This window comes from Erythrolamprus reginae, chromosome Z (assembly GCF_031021105.1).
Source record: "Erythrolamprus reginae isolate rEryReg1 chromosome Z, rEryReg1.hap1, whole genome shotgun sequence".
NCBI classification, from domain to species: Eukaryota; Metazoa; Chordata; class Lepidosauria; order Squamata; family Dipsadidae; genus Erythrolamprus; species Erythrolamprus reginae.
This window is the reverse complement of record NC_091963.1, coordinates 84,630,993-84,656,950: the sequence shown is the minus strand read 5'-3', so window position 1 is coordinate 84,656,950 and position 25,958 is coordinate 84,630,993. Positions and strand designations below refer to the sequence as shown.

At 44.3% G+C, this 25,958-nt stretch overlaps 1 protein-coding gene across 2 annotated transcripts in view; it reads right to left on the bottom strand.

The window, feature by feature from the left end:
• SPMIP7 (sperm microtubule inner protein 7) overlaps positions 1-25,958 on the bottom strand; it is a 181,236-nt gene that overhangs the window by 36,986 nt on the left and 118,292 nt on the right. For both annotated transcript variants that reach the window (XM_070727169.1, XM_070727170.1), the window contains one exon: positions 7,947-8,054. In XM_070727169.1, the coding sequence (XP_070583270.1) occupies positions 7,947-8,054 (108 nt within the window). The remainder of the gene's footprint in view (positions 1-7,946; positions 8,055-25,958) is intronic.

Here is a 25,958-nt window from a genome sequence, read left to right as displayed (position 1 = left end):
CAATATTGCCAAAAAGGCTTCCAGAGTTGTTAACCTGATCCTACGTAGCTTCTGCTCTGGCAATCTCTCACTACTGACTAGAGCCTACAAAACCTATGCCAGACCCATTCTCGAATACAGCTCATCTGTCTGGAACCCACACCACATCTCAGACATCAACACTCTCGAAAACATCCAAAGGTATTTCACCAGAAGAGCCCTTCACTCTTCCACTCGAAACAGAATACCTTACGAAAATAGACTAACTATCCTGGATCTTGAAAGCTTAGAACTGCGGTGCCTAAAACACTATTTAAGTATTGCCCACAAGATCATATGCTGCAACGTCCTTCCGGTCAACGACTACTTCAGCTTCAACAGCAACAATACAAGAGCACACAACAGATTCAAACTTAATATTAACCGCTCCAAACTTGACTGTAAAAAATATGACTTTAACAATCGAGTTGTCGAAGCGTGGAACTCATTGCCGGACTCAGTGGTGTCAGCCCCCAGCCCCCAACATTTCTCCCTAAGACTCTCCACGATTGACCTCTCCAGGTTCCTAAGAGGCCAGTAAGGGGCGTACATAAGTGCACTGATGTGCCTATCGTCCCCTGTCCAATTGTCTTTCCTTATCTCATATATCATATATTTTCTCTCCTTTCCTTCTACTTCTCTTCTTTCTTACTTTCTATCTTTATATATATTACTTAATGTCTATTCTCTTTCATATGTATTGTATATTGGACAAAGAATAAATAAATAAATAAAACATGGGCATACTTAGGTAAGCCCGTGGTTGCTCTCGCAGCTGCATTTGCATGATGTGAAGTTTCCGAACACTTTTCAAAGGTAGCCCCATGTAGCGTTACAATAGTCGAGCCTCAAGGTGATGAGTGACTGTGAGCAGTGACACCTGGTCCAAATAGGGCTGCAACAGAGGCACCAGGCAAACCTGCGCAAACGCTTCCCTCGCCACAACTGAAAGATGTTTCTCTAATGTGAGTTGTGGATCGAGGAGGACGCCCAAGTTGCGGACCCTCTCTGAGGGGGTCAATGATTCCCCCCCCAAAGTGATGGACGAACAGATGGGATTGTCCCTGGGAGGCAAAACGCACAGCCACTCCGTCTTATTAGGGTTGAGTTTGAGTCTGTTGACACCCATCCACACCCCAATAGCCTTCAGGCACCAGCACATCACATCCACTACTTCGTTGACTGGACATGGGGTGGAGCTGTACAACTGGGTATCATCTGCATACTGATGATACCTCACCCCATGCCCTTGGATGATCTCGCCCAGCGGTTTCATGTAGATATTAAATAGCAGGGGGAAGAGGATCCACCCCGAGGCATTCCACAAGGGAGAAGCCTAGAGGTCGACCTCTGACCCCCGACTAACACCGACTGCGACGACCAGAGAGGTAGGAGAACCGCTGAAGAACAGTGCCTCCCACTCCCAACCCCTCCAGCCAGCGCAGAAGGATACCATGGTCGATGATATCGAAAGCCGCTGAGAGGTCGAGAAGCACCAGGACAGAGGATAAACCCCTGTCCCAGGCCCACGAGAGATCATCCATCAACGCGACCAAAGCACTTTCCATGCTGTAGCTGGGCCTGAATCCTGACTGCTGAGGCCCTAGATAATCGGCTTCTTCCAAGGACCGCTGGAGCTGGAGCGCCACCACCTTCTCAACAACCTTCCCCATAAAGGGAAGGTTGGAGACTGGATGATAGTTGTTGAGAATGGGTGGGTCCAGGGAAGGCTTCTTGAGGAGGGGGCACACAAGTGCCTCCTTGTAGGGATCCGGAAAGGACCCCCTCCCCACAAAAGCATTGATAATCTGCTGGACGCAGCTCCATGTCACCTCCCTGCTGGCCGAGACCAGCCAGGAGGGACACGGATCCAGTAAACAGGTGGTGGAACTCACAGCTCCAATGGCCTTGTCCACTTCATCAGGTGTCACCAGATCAAACTCTTCCCAGACAGATGGACAAGTATGGGCCGCAGTCACCTCGACTGACTTGTTGTCAGTCAACTCTGTTATCCAATTGGAGTCGAAGTCCGCTCGGATCCAAGCGATTTTATCAGTGAAAAATATGTTAAAGTCCTTGGCACTACTCTGCAAGGGCTCCCCAACTCCCCCCCTGGTAAAGAAGGGAGCATGTCACCCTAAAAAGAGCGGCTGGGTGGGATTCCGCTGATGCAATCAAGGTAGCATGATACGTGCATCTTGCCGCCTTGAGCACCACTTTGTAAGTCTTAATATGAGCTCTTACAAGTGTTTGATCGGATTCGGACTTACTCTTCCTCCATCGCTTCTCTAGATGTCTCTTCTGGCGTTTCAACTCCAGAAGCTTCTCATTGAACCATGGAGCTCTACGGGGTCTAGTGCCACGGAGAGGTCGCAACGGCGCAATCCGGTCAAGAGCCTCCGCTGCAGCCTTGTTCCAGGCCTGAGCAAGAGACTCTACTGAACTGTGGACAAGTGTATCGGGAATAACCCCAAGTGTCTTCTGAAAGCCCTCTGGGTCCATCAGGTGTCTGGGGCGGAACCACCTAGTTGGTTCCGCCTCCCTGCGGAGAAGGATTGGAGCCAGGAAGTCAAGCCGCAATAGAAACACTTCTAAGCCCCTTAATCTCAGACCATTACTCAATTGCTCAGAGAGGAATACCTTGTCGGGTGCGTGCCCCCTCTCGTGAGTCGGACCCTGTACTACTTGAGTCAGGTCCATGGCTGTCATGGTGGCCATGAACTCCTGTACTAGTCCAGAGGTTTCACCGAGTGATGGCAGGTTAAAGTCCCCCAAGACAATAAGTCTGGGGAACTCCACCGCTAGCCCGGCTACCTCCTCGAGCAGCACAGGCAGGGCTGTTGACACATAGCTGGGAGGTAGGTATGTGAGAAACAAGCCCACCTGAACCAACTTCACCAAGAGGGACTCACAACCCACAATCTCTACAAGTTTACGCAGGCAAAGGCTCTCCCTGGCTATAATAGCCACTCCTCCCCCCCCTTCCCTGGGGTCGAGGCTGATGCCATACCTGAAACCTGGCTGGGCAGATTTCAGAGAGAGGAAATATAATAATATAATATATAACATATAATATAATATGTAATAAGGAAGAAATAAAAGAGGAAACAATTTTAAAATTATTTAAGGAGTTAGAGTTAATAAAAATAACCGAGGAAGAACAGACTATGTTAAATAATAAAATAATGACGATAGAACTAAGTAATGCAATTGCAAACCAAAAGAATAATAAAACCATGGGCCCAGATGGCCTACCTTACAAATTTTATAAGCAATTCCAAGAAAGTTTGGAACCTACAATGCTGAACTTGAAGTCCTCTGAGAAGCTAAGCTACCAATTTATTGCAGTGAGGCTTATATAACTTTAATTCCTAAAGAAACTAAAGATAGAAAATTCATTCAAAATTGTAGACCGATTTCTCTCCTCAATTCAGATTCCAAATTTTTAGTTCAATAATAGCTGAAAGACTAAAAAGAATACTTAATCGTATAATATATCCTGACCAAAATGCCTTTCTTCCTTCAAGGAACATCAGAACAAATACAAGAATTGTTTTAAATTCCTTAGAATATTATACCAAAAATATAGATAAACCTGCAGCCTTTATATTTTTGGATCTTCAGAAGGCTTTCAATACCCTATATTGGCAATTTTTTATAATTCAATTGGCAACCATGAAATTTGGAGACAATTTTGTACAACTTATCAGAGCTACTTACTCACAACAAACAGCTAAAATACTGGTAAATAATGACATGACAGAAAAAATTAATATAAGAAAAGACATGCGACAGAGTTGCCCTCTAGCCCCATTGATTTTCATCCTTAGCTTAGAAATTCTGTTAAATAATGTAAGACAAAATAAAAAAATTCAGACTAAAAGTCAAAAAAGAACATTATAAAGTACAAGCCTCCGCTGATGATATGGTGTTTATCTTACAAGATCCTCTGGAATCAGCACCAATCTTGATTGACGAAATTTTGAGAGGTTGCACGATTAAAAATTAACAGAGAAAAAACAAAGATAATAACAAAAAATATGACACAGAAACAGGTTACTGAACTTGAAGAAACCCTCAAAATCAAAACTACAAAAAAGGTTAAATATTTAGGCTTGTGGATTACAGCAAATTGCAGTACCATTAAAAAAGACAATCACAAAAAATTAATCAATAATATGGAAAAATATTTCACTAGGTGGTCTAACTTTTACTTTCTTTAATAGGAAAAATTAAGTAACATACTTCCTCGTTTTCTGTACCTTTTTTGGACAGCACCAATTAAACTAAACAAAATCTTTTTTAACAACCTTCACAAAATTTTTTGCACATTTGGGCAAAAAAAAAGGCGAGGATCAAACTTAAAAACTTGCAAGACCATAGAACAAGAGGTGGCTTGGGGTTACCTAATATAGAGCATCAGGCATCAATTCTAAACCAATTGAAAGAAGGGATAATATTAAAAAATCAAATACCTTGAAGGTTTTGATCTACAATATGGATAGCATGCTTTTCTAACACTTGACACCCATAAAATACCAGTATACTTCAAACAACACTATATAAGAAAGGCCTTAATCGATACCTGACAGTACATAAAAAGAAATCATTACCACTCCATTCAAATCAAATCAAATTTATTATTACAGTCATAGACCAAAACAAATAAAAACACAGTGAATACACAATCAAAAGTTATAGGATAAAATAACAGATAAAATCCATGATAAAATCCAATCTATCAATTATGCACTCCATTTCTAAATGCCTCCTTAAGTTCCAACAAAAGGCTTCTATGGCAGTAAAGAAAAGATCGAGATGGCCGGGATTAAAGGGGGAATGGCAGGAAACTGGCCAAGCCTCCATGCTGGGAAATTTTTCCAGGCTGAGGTTCTTAAGTAGAAAATGGTTCATAAGAAGAGGCAAAAAAATCTTAAACACCCAGTTCTTATCTAGAAAAGTTCTTAAGTAGAGGCATTCTTAAGTAGGAGTACCACTATGTGTCACCTCTCTGCTGGAAGTGCAGAAAGCAATCCAGAACTTATTACCATATCTGGTGGACTTGTGAGAACACAAAAAAAAAAACCTGGCAAAAAATAAAAAATCTCTTTGATCAATTACTTCCCAGACCATTCAAATTAAACCAGAATTATTCCTCCTCGGAATTGTTAGGCAAAAGATTAAAAAAGAAGATTGTTACATCATTCTACATATTTTAACCACAACGAGAATTCTATATGCACAATTTTGGAAGCAACCTAATAACCCAACCATCCTAAATCTCATAATTAAAATCATGGAATGTGCAGAAGTATCAAAATTGACAATGGAGATACAAAATAGGGATGAAACCGACTTCTACAAGGCCTGGGAGAAATGGTATCATTGACTAAACAAAATAAATACCTAGATATTATTTAAAAAGAAGATTGTTCCACAACAATTTGATGTACTGGCAACACACCATGAAACAAAAACAAACTTTTCGCATAACTTATAAAAGACATTGATCGACGCAACCTTTAGACACACAATGAATATTACCAACAAAACCCTAAAATATTTCATCCATGGACAAGAACTTCCCTGTTAGATAAACACCAATAATATGTACAAAAATTTAAATAACACCATACAATGAACTAACAAAAACCAAGGAAAATTTACACCAACTACATATTTAAATCAGAGATCGTATATTATTGAAGTGCCAGCTAAATAGCCAGCATGTCTTCTCTTTTTCTCATTTCTTTCTCAATCCCCCTTTTCTTTTTTCTTTCCCCTAACTTTCTGCTATATCTTTTCTATTCTTTTTCTTCCTTCTCTCTTTTCTTCTACTTCTGTCATAATACAACATACTGTATTTTTTGGTGTATAAGAAGCACCAATGTATAGGACACAACTACATTTTAGAGGAGGAAAACAAGGAAAAAAGTATTCTGAACCAAATGGTGTAGTATTAAATAGTAATAGTAGAATAGAATAGAATAGAATAGAATACAATAGAATAGAATTCTTTATTGCCCAAGTGTGATTGGACACACAAGGAATTTGTCTTGGTGCAGATTCTCTCAGTGTACATAAAATAAAATATAGATTTGTCAAGAATCATGTGGTACAACACATAATGATTGTCATAGGGGTCAAATAAGCAATGAAGAAATAATCAGTATCAATAAAAAATCTTGGGATAGAAGCAACAAGTTACAGTCATACAGTCGGTGGGAGGAAATGGGTGATAGGAATGATGAGAAAAAAATTAGTAGTAATAGTAGTGGAGACTTAGTAAAATGTTTGACAGTGTTGAGGGAATTATTTGTGATGGCATTGGGGAAAAACTGTTCTTGTGTCTAGTTGTCTTAGTGCACAGTGTAATAGCAATCTCTCCAGCCACAAGGAGATGGGTTTGTGGCTCCTGGTGTTTTCTGTGGGAAATGTCTCCCTTCTTTCCTTCCTTCTTTCTTTCCTTCCTCCCTTCCTTCCCCTCTTTCCCTCCCTCTCTCTTTCACTTTTCTTTCTTTCTCTCCACTTCTCTCTCTCATTTGTTTCCCTTTTCTCCCTCTCATTCTCTCTCTCTCAATCTTTACCCCATTTCTCTCTAACTCTCTCCCTTTCATTTGTTTTTCTCTTCCCCCTCTCTCTTTTTCCTTCTCATCCCTTCTCTCTCTCATTTGTTTGTTCTTCCTCTCCCCCGTTCCTTCCCTCCATCAGTTTCTCATTTTTCTCTTTCTCCTTTTCTATCACATTCCCTCCCCCCCTTCCCTCCGTCTCTGTCTCTCAAGTGACAAGCCAGCAGCCTATCCCACTTCTTCTTAGCTTGTCCTCTGGGGATGAGTGGGACGTGTGGTATCCAGCCAGCAGAGGAGTCCGCGGGGCAGCTTCGATAATCCAGCGGATGGGGCTCAGCTCCATGAGCCCCCATCCTAATTTTCCATTGATGGGACGCCCGCCTGCTTCTCGAAAGCTGCTGCCACGCACCATGCCTCAACTGCCCGGCAGCAGGCATTCTGGACATTCCTCCCAAGGTCCCCAAGGCCGCCTGGCAATCGGTGGCTGAAGGTCGGTGACTCAGCCCGGGGGATGAGTGAGGCGCATGGCATTCAGCTGGCAGGGGAGCCCATGGGGCAGCTTCGATCATCCGACGGGATGGGGCTTGGCTCTATCAGCCCCCACCCCAATCTCCTGCCTTCGGGGGAGCCTTTGGGAGGGTGCAGTGGTTGGCAAAGGCTGGGCTCGGCTCCATCAGCCTCCAAAGGCGGGAGATTGGGGTGGGGGCTGATAGAGCCGAGCCCCATCCCATTGGATAATCGAGCTGCCCCACAGCTCCTCCGCTGGCTGGATGCATTGAGGTGACACCTGCCCACTTCTCCAAAGCTGTTGCCACTCATCCCCAGGGCCGAGCCATCAGCCTCCAGCCAACAACTGCCGGGCGGCCTTAGGGATAGCTGCCACGGCTGCTGACCCCTGCCTCACATCCAGTGTATAAGACGCACCCGTTTTTTGATGCACTTTTTTGAGGTGAAAAGATGCGTCTTATATACCGAAAAATACGGTATATGATTCATGATACATACGGTCATGTATTATATTTATATTTCTCTGTTTCATTTTTAATAAAGATATTTTTAAAAAATAACTGATGCAATTTTCTCTAACCCCAGAAGTTGTTTAGAAAAGAGATAAAAATAGTGCATATGTTCTTTAATGGTGAGTATGCACTCCAAATTTTAAATGGAATGCAGGAGTTCTGGACCAAACTGCTTTTGAATATTCATTTACAACATGATATTTGGCTTCCACCCCTCTTTTTTTAATTAAACCACAGAAATACCATCTTAATATATAATTGTTCTTTAATGAAATAACCACAATTAAGATTTTTTTAAATAATTCATACGAGTAAATTAAGTAATGTGCCTTACACTTACCCATACATTCGTGAAATTATTGATGGCAATGTTGTTGGAAGATTATAATTTGCTGGTTGGGTGGTTGACCAATGAACCTTGCCGGTGTATCCAAGGGTGTTTGGAGAGCTAAAAGAAAAATTTAAAGGGAGAAGGGGAATTGATTAAGTGGGCACAAGCTTGAAATAATTATTTACTGATAGCTGTAATTAAGCCAAAAGTGCTGGCTTATGTTTGTACATAAGAGAAAGGAATGTAGAAGAAAGTAAAACATTATAGCATGAAAATTATATTGACTTAACACAATACAAAAATTGGAATAGATTTTTAAAAAGTTATAAAATGGCACTATCAAATATATTGTTTGTGGGGAGTCCTATCCACATTCCTAGCTAGTGAAAAAAATCTGAAAAGGGGAATTTCTACATGACCTCCCTCAAAGGAAAAGTTAATTCCAGATTCATTAAAAATTTAGTCTCTTTATAGATCAGTCAAACTACAGAGTATCATCTAGAACAGTGATGGTGAACCTATGGCACAGGTGCCACATGTGACACGCAGAGCCATATCTCCAACATGCATGTGTGTACTGGCCAGCTGATTTTTGGCTCACACAGAGGCTCTGAGAGGGCATTTTTGACTCCAAGAGAGCCTCCAGGGGATGGGGGAGGGAAGCCTTTGGAACCTGAGGAGGGCGAAACAGGAGCCTAGGAAATTGGGCCCAAGAGAAATTGGGAAACAGGCTGTTTAACAGCCTCCAGAGGGCTTCTGGAGGGTTGGGGAAGTTTTTTTCGCCCTCCACAGGCATTGAATTATGGATGTGGGCACTCACGCATGTGCGATAATGTGCTCTTTTGGCACCTGAGGAAAAAAAGGTTTGTTATCACTGATCTATAACCTAAGGAGGGCAATATACCCACACTGAACAACCTAATCCAGTGATGGCAAATCTATGGCATGGGTGCCACAGGTGGCATGTGGAGCCATATCTGCTGGCACGCGAGCTGTTGCCCTAGGTCAGTTCCAACGTGAATATGTGTGCCGGCCAGCTGATTTTTAGCTCACACAAAGACTCTGAGAGGGCATTTTTTCACTTTGGGGGGTGGGGGAGAGCATTTTTACCCACCGTCAGCTCCAGAGAAGCATTTGAAACCTGGGGAGAGCAAAACACGAGTCTACAGGGTCCACCAGAAGTTGGGAAACAGGATATTTCCGGCCTCCATAGGGCCTCCATAGGGGCGGAGGAAGCTCTTTTCGACCTCCCCAGGCATTGAATTATGGGTGTGGGCACTCGCACATGTGAGATATTGCTCTTTCGGCACCCAAGGAAAAACCGATTCGCCATCAATAAGAATATGTTGCAGGAAATACGCTATTTTTAATGTAGCTGAAACGGTCTTAATTTGAGAGGGGATTTTTAAAAAATAGGAAATGCATTCTATTTCTGTATTTTCAAATTATACTGACTAGCATATATATGGCTATTCAAATATAATAATTTTGATAAGGCAATTCCATCAAGTCTTATGGATAGAGCACTGTAGCTCAGAGAATAGAAGAAGACCATGAAACGTGAAATTCCATTATATCTTGCAATATATCTAGTAATATGGCCTGGATGAGGAGGCCGACCTGGCTTGTGTGACCGAAACCTGGCTGGGCCCGGAGGGAGGAGTTCCTCTCGCTGAAATGCCCAGCCGGGTTTCAGATATGGCATCAGCCTCAACTCCAGGGAAGGAGGGGGAGAACCTTCACCTGTGTAGACTCGTTGCTCCTGAGATTGCGGGTTGTGAGTTCCTCCTTGTGAAGTTGGACTTAGGGGTTCAGGTGGGCTTGTTACTCACGTACCTGCCTCCCAGCTGCGTGTCAACAGCCCTGCCTGTGCTGCTCGAGGAGGTAGCCGGGCTGGCGGTGAGGTTCTCCAGACTTATTGTCTTGGGGGACCTCAACCTGCCGTCGCTCGGTGAAACCTATGGGCTAGCACAGGAGTTCATGGCCACCATGACAGCCATGGACCTGACTCAAGTAGTACAGGGTCCGACTCACGAGGGGGGGCACGCACCTGACATGGTATTCCTCTCTGAGCAATTGAGAAATGATCTGAGACTAAGGGGCTTAGAAGTGTTGCCTTTGTCATGGCCAGATCATTTTCTACTGCAGCTTAACTTCCTGGTTCCAATCCTTCCCCGCAGGGAGGCGGAACCGATTAGGAGGTTCCGCCCCAGATGCCTGATGGACCCAGAGGGCTTTCAGCCGCCCCGAGTCTTCGGAGAGGGGCGGCATACAAATCTAAGTAATAAATAAATAAATAAATAAATAAGGCTGCAGCAGAGGCTCTTGACCTGATTGTGCCGTTGCGACCTCTCCGCGGCACTAGACCCCGTAGAGCTCCATGGTTCAACGAGGAGCTCCGGGAGTTGAAACGCCAGGGGAGATGTCTAGAGAAGCGATGGAGGAAGAGTAAGTCTGAACACTTGTAAGAGCTCATATTAAGACTTTACAAAGTGGTGCTCAAGGCGGCAAGATGCACGTACCATGCCGCCTTGATTGCATCAGCGGAATCTCGCCCGGCCACTCTGTTTAGGGTGACCCGCTCCCTTCTTAACCAGGGGGGAGTTGGGGAGCCCTTGCAGAGTAGTGCTGAGAACTTTAACAGATTTTTTGCTGATAAAATCGCTTGGATACGGGTGGACCTCGACTCCGATTGGATTGCAGAGTTGACTGACACCGAGTCTGGGAAGAGTTTGATCTGGTGACACCTGATGAAGTGGACAAGGCCATTGGAGCTGTGAGTTCCGCCACCTGTTTACTGGATCCGTGTCCCTCCTGGCTGGTTTCGGCCAGCAGGGAGGTGACACGGAGCTGGGTCGAAGAGATTGTCAATGCTTCCTTGGGGAGGGGGTCTTTTCCGGCTCCCTATAAGGAGGCACTTGTGCACCCCCTCCTCAAGAAGCCTTCCCTGGACCCACCCATTCTCAACAACTATCATCCAGTCTCCAACCTTCCCTTTATGGGGAAGGCTGTCGAGAAGGCGGTGGCTCTCCAGCGGTCCTTAGAAGAAGCTGATTATCTAGGTCCTCAACAGTCAGGTTTCAGGCCCGGTTACAGCATGGAAACTGCTTTGGTCACATTGATGGATAATCTCTGGTGGGCCCGGGACAGAGGTTTATCCTCTGTCCTGGTGCTGCTTGACCTCTCAGTCAGTGTTCCCTCTAATTTTTTGGGGGGGTAAGCGGAAAAGTATAGTGTCTGAGTGGCAGTCCCTTTGGGACTGGGCGGCACAGAAATAATAAATAAACAAATAAACAAATAAACAAACAAACAAACAAACAAAAAACCCACCCTGTTTTGCCTCAGAGAATTTCAAAATAAAATACTGTACTGTGTGTCTATAACAGTGAGCTCATAATATGGCAACTCTATCAATATCAAAATGCCACTTAAATAGTTGAGCTAGTTTCAAACTAGATTTTGATTTTCTTTCTCTCTTCCTTACTCCCATTCTTTTTCTTTCTCTTTTCCTTCCTCTCTTTTTTCTATCTGTTTCTCTCTCTTCCTCTCTCTCTCCTTCCCTCTCACTCTTTCCCTCTCGGCTTCTGGGCAGATTTGGAAAACTCTGAGTTGATGATGATTTTTAAGTAAGCGATTGCTCACTGCTCAGCTTAGAGGGAACTATGCTCTCAGTGGCTTTCGATACCATCGACCATGGTAACCTTCTGCACCAGCTGGAGGGTTTGGGATGCACTGTTCTTCAGTGGTTCTCCTCCTACCTCTCTGGTCGGTTGCAATCATTGTTAGTGGGGGGTCAGAGGTCGACCTCTAGGAGGCTCCCTTGTGGGGTGACTCAGGGGTCGGTCCTCTCCCCCCTGCTATTTAATATCTACATGAAACCGCTGGGTGAGATCATCCAAGGGCATGGTGTGAGGTATCATCAGTACGCTGATGATACCCAGCTTTACATCTCCACCCCATGTCCAGTCAACAAAGCTGTGGAAGTGATGTGCCAGTGTCTGGAAGCTCTTGGGGCCTGGATGGGTGTCAACAGACTCAAACTCAACCCTGATAAGACAGAGTGGCTGTGAGTTTTGCCTCCCAAGGACAATTCCATCTGTCCGTCCATCACCCTGGGGAAAATTATTGGCCCCCTCAGAGAGGGTCCGCAACTTGGGCATCCTCCTCAATCCACAACTCACATTAGAGAAACATCTTTCAGCTGTGTCGAGGGGGGTGTTTGCCCAGGTTTGCCTGGTGCAGTATTTGGACTGGGAGTCACTGCTCACAGTCACTCATGTCCTCATCACCTCGAGGCTCGACTACTGTAACGCTCTCTACATGGGGCTACCTTTGAAGAGTGTTCGGAAACTTCAGATCGTGCAGAATGCAGCTGCAAGAGCAATCATGGGCTTTCCCAAATATCCCCATGTTACTCCAACACTCTGCAGTCTGCATTGGTTGCCGATCAGTTTCCGGTCACAATTCAAAGTGTTGGTCATTACCTATAAAGCCCTTCATGGCACCGGACCAGGATATCTGCGAGACCGCCTTCTGCCGCACGAATGCCAGCGGCCGGTTAGGTCCCACAGAGTTGGTCTTCTCCAGGTCCCGTCGACTAAACAATGTCATCTGGCGGGTCCCAGGGGAAGAGCCTTCTCTGTGACAGCTCTGACTCTCTGGAATCATCTCCCTCCAGAGATTAGAATTGCCACCCTCTTTGCCTTTCGTAAACTTCTTAAAACCCATTTCTGTCATCAAGCGTGGGGGAACTGAGACATCTCCCCCTGCCTATGTAGTTTTTGTGCATGATATGACTGTATGTATGTTTTTTTTATTTTGGGGTTCCTTGCTTTTTAGACTTTTTAAATGTACTATTGTTATTTTCGATTCTAATTATTAGATTTGTCATTATATATTGTTTTTATCACTGTTGTGAGCCACCCCAAGTCTACGGAGAGGGGCGGCATACAAATCTAATAAATAAATAAATAAATGAATGAATGAATGAATGAATGAATAAATAAATAAATAAATAAATAAATAAATATTGGAAAAATTAGCTTACCCTTAATACATGTTTAAGATTGGGAATATATGAATCTCATTATTCATTGCAAATAATTTTATTTGGTCTGATCTTTATAGCATGCAAAGGCAGAGTTAATATGAAACTTTTTGTTACAATTAAAGCTATTTTGTTGTTAATGGTTGTTTGTCATCTAAAAAATGGCAAAAGAAAGTGTGTGAGAAAAAAAAATTCCTATCTGTATTTAATATAAAAACAGCAAATGCCAGATCTTTTGAAATGATTTTAAAGGTAAGTATTATTTGTAAAAGTACATAAATACATATGTCCCACACTGTAGCACTTGGAAAGTCCTTAGCTTCCTAAAATACTACATTTATATCTATTCAATGCAATCCCCACATCTCTGAAACTCAGAACAAGTTAAGAATACCTGGATATTTTCAAAGTAAAGAATTTCAGATCAATTGTTCCTATTTAAAATTACATATTCACATTTCCCCATTTCCATCTAATTTAAGATTCCTTCTTCCTTCTCCTTTTAATCATTTAATCAACAAATCTCTATTTGACTTTCTATTACTATCCCATTCTATTAACACACATATACAGTATAATTGATATCTGGTTCCCTGGAAGGGGAAAAACATTATTTATGGAATACATAATAACTGGATGGGAACTTGGAGGTCTTTTAGTCTAACCACTATACACCGTTCTGGACAAATGCCTGTCCAAACTAGAGTGGTACCTCTACTTAAGAACTTAATTCATTCCGTGACCAGGTCCTTAAGTAGAAACGTTCTTAAGTATAAGCATTTTTTCCCATAGGAATCAATGTAAAAGTAAATAATGCGTGCAAACCCATTAGGAAAGAAATAAAAGCTTGGAATTTGGGTAGGAGGAGGAGGAAGAAGAAGAGGAGGAAGAAGAGGAGGAGGACAGGCGCTGCCGAAGGAAGAAGGTGAGGTGAGGGGAATAAAAAAAATCAAAACTTTAAGGCTTAAAAAAAAAAAAAGACTCTGAGCCGGCAAGGAGAAACATGCGTCTCCCATACACCCGGCGCGAGGCTGCCTCCCATACACTGCACCAAGAAAAGAAACCTAGGCAGGCGAGAAAGGGAACCTCCCACTCCTTTGACTGAAATGTGGCTGCTGCTGCTGCTGCCTCTTCCTTTCCATACTGAAGAGCTCCCCTCTCCTCTCGCTTGTTCACTTTGTAACCAGTGCCTTTCCTTCACTGTGGTGACTCTTCGGTTTGGTTGAAGCCGAATTGATCTGGCCGGGGCGAAGCACCCTCTTTTGCCTTTCCACACCCAAATGCTCCAAGAGGCAACCTCGCACCAGGTATATGGGAGGCAGCATGAGGTAGTCACCACAGGGAAGTGGTTTATTCCCTCTCCAAGTGCCCAGAGAAAGGAAAACGCTCTGTTTGCTCTGGGCTGCCAAAGCCTCCTTAAGCGCCACCAAAAGGCTCCTCTGGCAGCCCAGAAAAGCTAGAGATGGTCAGGATTAAAGGGGGAATGGAAGGAAACTGGCCGGGCCTTCGTGCCCCTCTCAAATTTCCTGGGAAATTTTTCCGTGCTCTGATTCTTAAGTAGAGGCAAAAAAATCTTGAACACCCAGTTCTTATCTAGAAAAGTTCTTAAGTAGAGGCATTCTTAAGTAGAGGTACCACTGTATTCTTAAAAATCCTGAGTCCAGAGATATTTCACAAGAGTCCTTCACCCCTCTGCTCGCAACAGAATACTTTATGCCACCAAACTTCCAAAACTTTAACCTTAGACTGTCTACAGAGGACCTCATCCCATTCCTAGGGGATCTGTAAGGGGTGTGCATAATCATATCATTGTGCCCACCATCCCTGTCTTACTGTCTTATTGTCATCATTTATCTGTACTTACTTCCCTTATGTTTATGTTTATGCTTAAACCTGCTATCTTATACATGTTTGACAAACAAATAAAATAAATAAAAAATACATAAAAATTGGTTTCTTTGTGATTGGCTTCACGTCATTTATTGATTAACTTTTCTACTTCTAACTCTCCCACTATTTGCAAACTGCAAAGTTAGAAATTATATATCCATAACATCTTTTTATGTTCGAAATGAGTCCATAATCTGAAAGCAATACCCCATAATTCAGAGCCTGTTCAAAATAATAGATGAGCTTTTCTTCTCAATTTCCAATGGGTGTAATTTGCAATATATTGTATTTACACCTAAATACATACATCTACAGGATTCTTTTAATATCCACTTTAAAGTTAGATAGGTACAAGTATATAGTGCAATTTAAATAATTATTTAATAATTTAATTTAAATATAATTATATTATATTTCATTCATTTTTTTAAAAAAAAAAACCAGATTATTCAGCAATTTGTCATATTTACAGTTACACCACAATAATATATTTAGCACTGACTTGTGCTGTAAAATGTTTAATATATACCTAGAATCATATGCACAAATTTTCTATTTTTGGATAAATTATTATATAGGAATGATACAAATGAAACCACATTATCCCTAAATCCCAGCAATCTTCTTAGATTCATTCTTTGAAACATTATTAACCCTCAGATCAAAGTACTGTATTTGTATTATTATTTTGTAAGCCACCCGGAATCCTTCAGGATTGGGCGGCATAGAAGTCAAGCAAACAAACAAACAAACAAACAAGCAAACAAACAAACAAACAAACAAACATGCAGTCTCTACTTTTGAAATTAGAGCAAAGAGGAATAACTTTCCCCGAGTCCAAAAAAGCTCTCCTTATTCTAAAGAGTTTTGACGAAAGCTGGAGTACAATCTCTGCTATATTTGAAAGTAAACTAGAAGAAGAATTGAATTTGGAAGCTTTAAAATCCTGTCTGCTTAGTGAATATTTCAGCTTGGCATGGCTATGTTGTCTTTTTAGACAAAGTAGCCATGCTTAGCTGAAATCTCTGAGGAGGGGCCAAAGGTGCAGAGTGCAACTTTGCAAAGTCAGCCAGTCTTCAGCAAAAATTGTTACAAGATGCCTATGTTGCCTAGCAACCACAGGCGGGGAGAGGAAAGCTGAAGGGATTAAGTTATAGCTCAGCAGAGATTCTGCAAGCAGACACCTTATGAAGAAATCTTGCTACATTTGTGGACAGACTACTTATTTGCAGAAAGATTGTGCACAGGAAAGAAATAAGCAAGGAGAACAGATTGCAATTACAGAAGTTTTTTCTATAACAACAATAGAAACAAATGGTTAATTGACAGTGGGGCAAGTCAAACAATTGTTAATGACTATTATTTTTCAGGCTTATTCTACAGAAGGATGCAGTAGCCTTGGCAAATGGACACAAGGCTAGAATCATTGAAAGAGGCACTGTACAAATTCATATTTGGAATCAAGGTTTAATAATGTATTGTGTGTCCTAGAAATGGAACATAATTTGTTAAGTGTGTCTAATTTAGACAAACATAGTTTTGAGACCACATTTATAAATAGGAAGTGTTTCATCAAAAGAAATGGGAATGTGTGCACAAAAGGCTAATCTTTATGTATTGCAGGAACAAAAGGTGCAATTTTAAAATGTAGTAGAGCACAATTTGTTTATTCATCTTCTACACAGAAAACTTGGTGTGCCAGTTTCAAAGTTTTAGTGACAATGCAGTTTGCAGGAGGACTGAATTTAAAGAAATGTAAAGCTTATTTAGATTGTGCAGTATGCAAAGCATCTAAATCAAAAGTATTCCCAGACAAACCAAGGGAGCTCTAGAACTGGTTCATTCAGATTGAATTGGTCCTATGCAAGCCAATGTGGAAGGAGCAAGATATGCACTGGTAATCATAGATGATTATAGTAGATTTGGATTTTGATACTTACTTAAAAGTAAAACAGAGGTACTACAGCAATTTAAATAATGGTTAAATTTTGTAAAGAGAAGGTACAAACAGGAGGTATGCCAGTTGCAAACTGACAGAGGTTCTGAATTTGTCAACTAATTTTCAAAGATGGCTAAAACAATAAGGAATTAGACACAGACATACAAATACTTACACAGCTTCAGAAAACGAAGTGACTGAGAGGAGGAATGATGTTTTGCAAACGATGAAAGACTCGTTACTGGAGGATTCTAGTATGAACAGGTCATATTGGAGTGAAGCGATAATAACCAACATTTATTTAGTAAATAGGCTGTGGTGTTTATCCACCAATAAATATTCCATATGTAATCTTATATAGGAGAAAGCCATCTCTGACTCATTTAAGAATTTTTGGAAGTACTGCTTGGGTACATATTCCAAAGGCAATCAGGAAAAGGGGGCAACAGAAAGCTAGAAAGTTCAGATTTGTAGGCTATGAGCCAGGCTCAAAGGGATATTGCTTTAGTGATGGAAGCAAAAGAATTGTAATTTCAAGGTCTGCTAGTTTTGCAGAACAAAATTGGAAAAGATTGCTGCAAATTCTGAATAAGTCTGATTTAGTGACAATGATCCACTTAGTGACAATGATCCAATTAGTGACAATAACGCATCTAACAATGGTGATTCAATTTTAGAAGACATTAATGATCAGGGAGGAGAAAACGAACAGGATATGAAGCCAGAAAGGCTTGAAACACAAGAGCAGGTAATGCCACATAGGTCAGAGTGATGTAACAAGGGAGTTCCGACTGACAGATATTCAGCCAGTAATGTAAAAGTATGTAACGTGTGGTATGAGACAAGAAACTACAAAAAAAGTGTTAGTATTACTAAAGATTGGACAAATAAAATGCCATGGATATAGAGATAAAATCCATGGAAGGCCATGAGGTATTTACATCTGTTACTTTGCCACAGGGTACCAAAGCTGTAGGATGTAAGTGGGTATACAAGAAAAAAGTGTTCCCCAAAAATGAAATAGAGTACAAAGCAAGGCTACTGGCACAAGGTTTTCCATAACTAAAAAATGTACATTATGAGGTGATGTTTGTGCCAACGGTAAAAGCTGAAAGCACAAGACTAGCATTGCCATTAGTAACAGCATATAACCATAAAATTTGGATATATATATATATCCTAAGGAAAATGCTCAGAGTGAGGCCCAAATCTAGGCATCTAAGACAAAAAAATGTGGTGGTGGCTGCCACTGTAAGAGGATATATTTCCACTGTGCCATTGTTCTTCTAAGGGCAGATCACCTAAGGAAAGTGCTCAGAGTGAGGCCCACATCTAGGCATCCAAGACAAAAAAAGTGACTTTTTGAGGGGATGGCCAATCTTCCTGCATCTGGTGGTGGCTGCCACTGTAAGGGAATAATAATCATAATTATAATTTATTAGATTTGTAAGCCGCCCCTCTCCGAAGACTTAGGGTGGCTCACAACAGTAATAAAAACAGTACAGCAATGGAACAAATCTAATAATAAAAAATAGATAAAAAACCCCAACAATTAAAAACCATACAGCACATACATACCAAACATAAAATATAAAAAAACCTGGGGGAGATGTCTTAGTTCCCCCATGCCTGGCAATATAGGTGGGTCTTGAATAACTTGCAAAAGACAAGAAGGGTGGGGGCCATTCTAAAATCCAGGGGGAGTTGATTCCAGAGAGTCGGGGCCACCACAGAGAAGGATCTTCCCCTGGGGCCCGCCAAACGACACTGTTTGGTCAACGGGACCCAGAGAAGGCCAACTCTGTGGGACCTTATCGGCTGCTGGGATTCGTGCAGTAGAAGGCAGTTCCAGAGGTATTCTGGTCCAATGCCATATAGGGCTTTAAAGGTCATAACCAACACTTTGAATTGTGACTGGAAACTGATCGGCAGCCAGTGCAGGCCACGGAGTGTTGTAGAAACGTGGGTGAATCTGGGAAGCCCCACAATAGCTCTCACGGCTGCGTTTTGCACGATCTGAAGTTTCCCAACACTTTTCAAAGGTAGCCCCATGTAGGGAGTGTTGCAGTAATCAAACCTCGAGGTGATAAGGGCATGAGCAATGACTCCCTGTCCAAATAGGGCCGCAACTGATGCACCAGGTGAACCTGGGCAAACGCCCTCCTCGCCAAAACCGAAAAATGATGTTCCAATGTTAGCTGTGGATCGAGGAGGACGCCCAAGTTGCGAACCCTCTCTGAGGGTGTCAATAATTCCCCCCCCCAGGGTAATGGACGGACAGATGGAATCGTCCTTGGGAGGCAAAACCCACAGCCACTCCGTCTTGTCTGGATTGAGTTTGAGCTTGTTGACACCCACCCTGACCCCAACAGCCTCCAGGCACCGGCACATCACTTCCACTGCTTTGTTGACTGGACATGGGGTGGCGATGTATAACTGGGTATCATTAGCATATTGATGATACTTCACCCCATGCCCTTGGATGATCTCACCCAGCGGTTTCATGTAGATATTAAATAGCAGGGAGGGAAGGACCGACCCCTGAGACACCCCACAAGGAAGAGACCTATATGTCGACCTCTGACCCCCCATTAACACTGATTGCAACCGACCGGAGAGGTAGGAGGAGAACCACTGGAGAACAGTGCCTTCCACTCCCAACCCCTCCAGCCAGTGCAGAAGGATACCATGGTCGATGGTATCGAAAGCCGCTGAGAGGTCAAGCCCCTGTCCCGAGCCCGCCAGAGATCATCCATCAACGCGACCAAAGCAGTTTCCGTGCTGTAGCCGGGCCTGAAACCAGACTGCTGAGGACCTAGATAATCAGCTTCTTCCAAGGACCACTGGAGTTGGAGCGCCGCCACCTTCTCAACAACCTTCCCCATAAAAGGAAGGTTGGAGACTGGACGGTAGTTGTTGAGCATGGCTGGGTCCAGGGAAGGCTTCTTGAGGAGGGGGCGCACAAGTGCCTCCTTATATGTAGTCAGAAAGGATCCCCTCCCCAAGGAGGCGTTGACAATTTCCTGGACCCAGCTCCGTGTCACCCCTCGGCTGGCCAAAACCAACCAAGAGGGACACGGATCCAGTAAACAGGTGGTAGAACTCACAGTTCCAATGGCCTTGTCCACTTCATCAGGTGTCACCAAGTCAAACTCCTCCCAGATGGATGGACAAAGACGTTTAGCCCCAGTCACTTCGACTAACTCGTTGTCAGCTGATATTGCTATACAATTGGAGTCGAGGTCCGCCTGGATCCGAGTGACTTTATCAGCAAAAAACGAGTTAAATTCCTCGGCACTGCCCTGCAAGGGCTCCCCAACTCCCCCCTGATTTAGAAGGGAGCGGGTCACCCTAAACAGAGCAGCCGCTGATGCAATCAAGGCGGCATGGTACGCGCATCTTGCCGCCTCGAGTGCCACTTTGTAGGTCTTAATAAAAGCTCTTACAAGTGTTTGATTGGATTCAGACTTACTCTTTCTCCAACACTTCTCTAGACGCCTCTTCTGGCGTTTCAACTCCCGGAGCTCCTCGTTGAACCATGGAGCTCTACGGGGTCTAAGGCCACAGAGAGGTCGCAGTGGCGCAATTCGGTCAAGAGCCTCCGCTGCAGCCTTGTTCCAGGCCTCAGCAAGAGATTCCGCCAAGCTGTGGACGAGTGAGCCTGGTAGAACCCAAGCACCCTCTGAAAGCCCTCTGGGTCCATCAGGCATCTGGGCCGGAACCTCCTAATCAGTTCCGCCTCCCTGCGGGGGAGGATTGGAGCAAGGATATCAAGCCATAGTAGAAAATGGTCCGACCATGACAAAGGCAATGTTTCTAAGCCCCATAGTCTCAGACTATTACTCAATTGCTCAGAGAGGAATACCATGTTGGGTATGTGTCTCCCCTCGTGCGTCGGACACTGAACTACTTGGCTCAGGTCCATGGTTGTCATGGTGGCCATGAACTCCTATGCCAGTCCAGAGGAACCACCGAGCGACGGCCGATTGAAGTCCCCCAGGACAATAAGTCCGGAGAACTCCACTGCCAACCCAGCCACCTTCTCAAGTAGCACAGGCAAGGCTGTTGACATGCAGCTGGGAGGCAGGTACATGAGTAACAAGCCCACTGAACCCCTAAGTCCAACTTCACAAGGAAGGACTCACAACCCGCAATTTCAGGAGCAACGAGTCTACGCAGGTGAAGGTTCTCCTTGGCTACAATAGCCACTTCTCCCCCCCTTCCCTGGGGTCGAGGCTGATGCCATACCTGAAACCCAGCTGGGCATATTTCCAAGAGAGGGACTCCTCCCTCTGGCCCAGCCAGGCTTCAGTCACACATGCCAGATCGGCCTCCTCTTCCAGGATCAAATCCCAGATGAGGAGAGGTTTGTTTATGACCGATCTGGCATTGAGGAGCAGCAGCTTGAGCCCAGGGCCCAGATTACACTCGTCACCAGTACCCCGGGTTGAGCTCACGGGACCGGAGCAGGGGATTGCTTTTAGGCAGCGATCTCTTCTTCCTCCAGAACGGCTAGCCCCGTGACTCCTGCCATATCTACCTCTCCACTATGCCTTTGTCATTCTAAGGGCAGATCACCTAAGGAAAGTGCTCAGAGGAAGACCCACATCTAGGCATCCAAGACAAAAAAAGTGATATTTGGGGGGGGGCAGTCTCCTTGCATCTGATGGTGGCTGCCACTGTAAGGAGATGTCATTCTAAGGGCAGATCACCTAAGGAAAGTGCTCATAGTGAGGCCCAGATATAGGCATCGAAGACATTTAAAGTGACACCTTTTTTTTTGCAGTCTCGCTGCTACTGTAAGGGGATATATTTATATCTGCAGAGTCTGCGGAGAGGGGTGGCATACAAATCTTATATATATATATATATATATATATATATATATATATATATATATATATATATATATATATTTGTTTTCGTAGATTTTCACGGGTATATTTATGTAGATTGTTCTGAGTTCGGGTTTTGCCCCGTGTAATAGACACTCAAAATATTACACGGGGCAAAACCCGAACTCAGAACAATCTACATATATATATATATATATATATATATATATATATATATATATATATATATATATGTTTTCGTAGATTTTCACGGGTACAGGTATGACGGTCTTGGTATATTCGGGTTTCTTCCCGTGTAGGATTTGGAAATTTCTGGCGATGTTTCGATGAGGTCCCACTCATCATCTTCAGGCTGGTGTTTCTGTCCTTGTTCTAAGGCGAACACTGCGAGACCTAAGCTGCCTTCCTTCTATAAATACTGGTGGCTGGGTGTGGTTTGATGGCTCAGCAATTGCCTGCTGTGTAGAAACTTCCTGGGGTAACATCTGGGGTCGTTGATGTAGCTGAAGTATGCTGATTAGTTAATGGTTGTTGATTAGGCGTGATATCCTGAGTAGTTGGAGCTTGCAGGCTACTTGATTGTTTTGCAATATGTGTTCTGAGTCTAGTTTCTGTTTTTATGGCTGGGTTACATTTGAGGGCTGGTTTCCAGATGTCTGGTAGGCGGGAGATATCATCCCGCTTGTTCATATTTTGGGGATGTTTTTCTATCTCGATGGCTTCCATTATTATTCTTTTGCTGTAGTGTTCTGTTTTGGAAATTAATTTAGTACTGTCAAAATCAATTTCATGTCCTGTAGTTTTGAAGTGTTGGAAAAGGGAGGTTTTTTCTTTTTTCTTTAATGCATTCTTACATGAAATTGAGTGGTGAGGCAACAAGAAGTCAAGGCAGTTGTAGATTATATGACATGCAGTGCTACCAGTCCCATGGGATTGCCTTCCACCCACTCTGCCTCAGCTGTGAGTTCAGAGCCCTCCTTATCACCCCCCCCTTCAAAGCAGCAAGGCTGTCTCAGCCACAAGCAGTGGAGTCTTTAATGCTCTTCGATGACACTTCTAACTGGGATGCCATGGGCCGTCCACCTGCCCTATCCCCAGTTGCAGACCTTGGGCTTCCGGATGCCCCAGAGCTTCTGCTGGAGAATGAGTAGGTGTCCAGGGCATCATTGAGGGAGACCATGATAGATAAAGAAGAGACCCCAATCCCCGCTCCTGCAGCTTACTGCAATGTTGAGGCTGAGAGGGAGGCTAGGCCAGGGGTGATGACGAGGTGCTAGATCCCAGAGTTCAGAGGAGGAAGAGATGGTGGTGGTCCCACAGCCCTAGGCAGCCAGCAAAAGAGAGAGAAGGGTACAAACCCTCAGTGCTCAGTCTGCTGGTACTACTGCCCACCGTGGCCAGAGACCGAGCGTGCCACATGTGCCACAAAGAATCTCACCAGCATGGCATTTTTTTCAAACAGTTTACAGATGACAAGACAAAGGTCATTTGCATGCTCTGCCACCAGTCCCTGAAGCGAGGGAGAGGTGTTAATAATCTCAGCACCACCTGCATGACCAGGGACCTGAATACAAAACATGAGTTTCGTTGGCAGCAATACCTTAAAAGTATTCAAATGCCTGAATCTTCCTCTTCTGCTTTGGCTGCCTTGGCCCCTGCCACCACCTCCCCAACAATAAGGCCACTTGTCCCTCCCTAAAGGGATAATGTAGGATCACCACCACCACCAACAGCAGCAGCACCACCACCACCATCGCCAAGCCTGTCCATACCATCCCATGGAAGCTTTCAGCTCTCCATCCCTCAAACTTTTGAGAGAAAGCGGACTTTTGGGCCATCTCACACATGAGCCCAGGCCCTTAATGCCAGCATTTCAAAGCTGCTGGCATTTGAAATGCTCCCCTACTGCCTGGTCGAGACAGAAAGCTTCAAAAAATTTATGGAAGTTCCCAGCTGCTACTACTTTTCACCCCAGGCCATCCCTGCATCCAATGGTGGGGGATGTGTAGGACGATGGAATAGGTTTTTCCACATTGTGGCCATGTTCACCCTCCCATGAGGTGCTGCCAGTGCCCCTACTGCATTGGCAACTGTGTCGTCCTCCTACTCCGTGTGCCACCACTGAGCCCTGCAAGTCCTGTGGGAATTCTGCCACTAGTGCGTCCACCAGCATGCGCTTGTACTCTCTCATTTTGCACTTCTGCTTGAGTGCTGGGATCAAGGAGGTGAAATTGTCCTTATACCAGGGAATCCTCATGGATCTGTGTACATATTTATTTATTTATTTATTTATTTATTTATTTATTTATTTATTTATTTATGTACATATTAGGTTGTTGATTAATTTAATCATCCACACCTGTATATATGCCTTGCTTTGATTGCATCTGTATATATTTATGTATGTATATATCTGTTCAGGTATTTCTTTCCGTATAGATTTCTTTCTGATTTTATTTCTTTCTTAAAGAAAAAAACAAAATGGGAACAAATACAATATTTAAAATAAAGAAGTAATAAAGTAATAAAGTAATTTATATTTCTTTATTAACAAGTAAATTTAAACTTAAATCAACAAACTCCCTTCATTTCTCCTTCCTTCCCTCCTTCCTCTCCACTTCTCTCTTCCCTCTCCGTTTTTTCCCTTTTCTCTCATGTTTCATTTTCCTCTCCCTGGTTCTTTCCCTCCATCATTTTCTCATTTTTCTCTTCTCCTTTTTTCTCTCTCTCTTTCCATCTCTTCCTTTCTTTCTCTCTCCCTCTCTATCTCTCCCTCAGCCCCCCTCTCTCTTTCTCTCTGTCCCTCTTTCTCACTCACTCTCTTTCTATCTCTCCCTCTTTGTATCTCTCCCTCTTTCTCTCTCTCCCTCTCTCTATATCTCCCTCTTTCTTTCTCCCTCTTTCTCTCTCGCTTTCTATCTCTCTCTTTCTTTCTCTCTCTCTCTCTTGCTTTCTTTCTCTCTCTCACTTTCTATCTCTCCCTCTCTCTTTCTCTCCCTCTTTCTCTCTCTCTCCCTTTCTCTCTCCCTTTCTTTCTCTGTCCCTCTTTCTCTTTCTTGCTTTCTTTCTCTCTCTCACTCTCTTTCTATCTCTCTCTCTCTTTCTATCACTCCCTCTCTCTCTCTTTCTTTCTCTCTCTCTTTCTCTCTCTCTCTCCAGCAACGGCTTTTCTCTCTCTCTCTACAATTACAGGTAGTCCCCGGGTTATGTGGTCCCTGACTTACAACGTTTTGTCGTTATGATGACCCGGGGACAGCAGCAGAGCTCGGAGGCTACAGCAATGCAGCACAGAGAAGGACCGGCTGTTGGTCCCTGCCACCGCCACCTCCGTTCAATAAAGGGATCTCCGTGGTGGGCGGCCTTGGAGGCTGCAGCAACGCAGAGCTGAGAAGGAGTGGCTGTTGGTCCTTTGAAGCTGCCGCCGCCCACCGTGGAGATCCCTTCGCCTGAATGGAGGTGGCGGTGGTGGCGACTTCAAGAGACCAACACCCGGTCCTTCTCCGCGCTGCATTACTGCAGCCTCTGAGGTCGCCAACCATGGAGATCCCTTCGCCTGAACAGAGGCGGTGGCGGCAGCCTTGGAGGCGGCGGCGAAGGGATCTCCGCGGTGGGCGGTGGCGGAGGCTTCAAAAACCAACAGCCGGTCCTTCTCGGCACTGCATTGCTGCAGCCTCCAAGGCCACCCACCGAGGAGATCTCTTCACCCGAACGGAGCCGACGGCGGCCTCGGAGGCTGCAGCAACGCAGCGCCGAGAAGGACCGGCTGTTGGTCCCTTGAAGTCGCCACCACTGCCTCCATTTGGGTGAATTCGGGGGGTTCCTGAATCTCCCGTCCACTCACCGTGGAGGAGGTGGGGAGGAGGAGGAGGAGGTGAGCTGAGCTTCCTTCCACTTCCTTCGAGATGGCAGGTGAGCTTTGCAGCTTTTCCTCCAAGGAAGTGGAAGGAAGCTCAGCTTGGGGGCGGGCCTGGAGCAGCAGCAGCAGCCGCTGCCGCCTACTCCGCCCCGCGCTTTGGCCACACGGGGGCCAAGTAAGCTGAAGCTAGGCCTGTCACCCCCGGCTCCAAGCGTGGGGCCTGGGCAGCGGGCGAGCATCAGGAGAGCCTCGCCGTCGCCTGGCCAGGGAAGAGGTCCCCTCCCTGCGATTCGGGATGGCATGGCCGTCAACCAGTTAGTGCAGGGAGGGGGGGTCCTGATGGCTTGCTTATGGCCATGGAGGTACTGGTCCTGCAGTGCATTCAGCACCTCCAGCCGCTCTTGCAGGGCTTTCAGTCTCCCTCTTTTTGTCT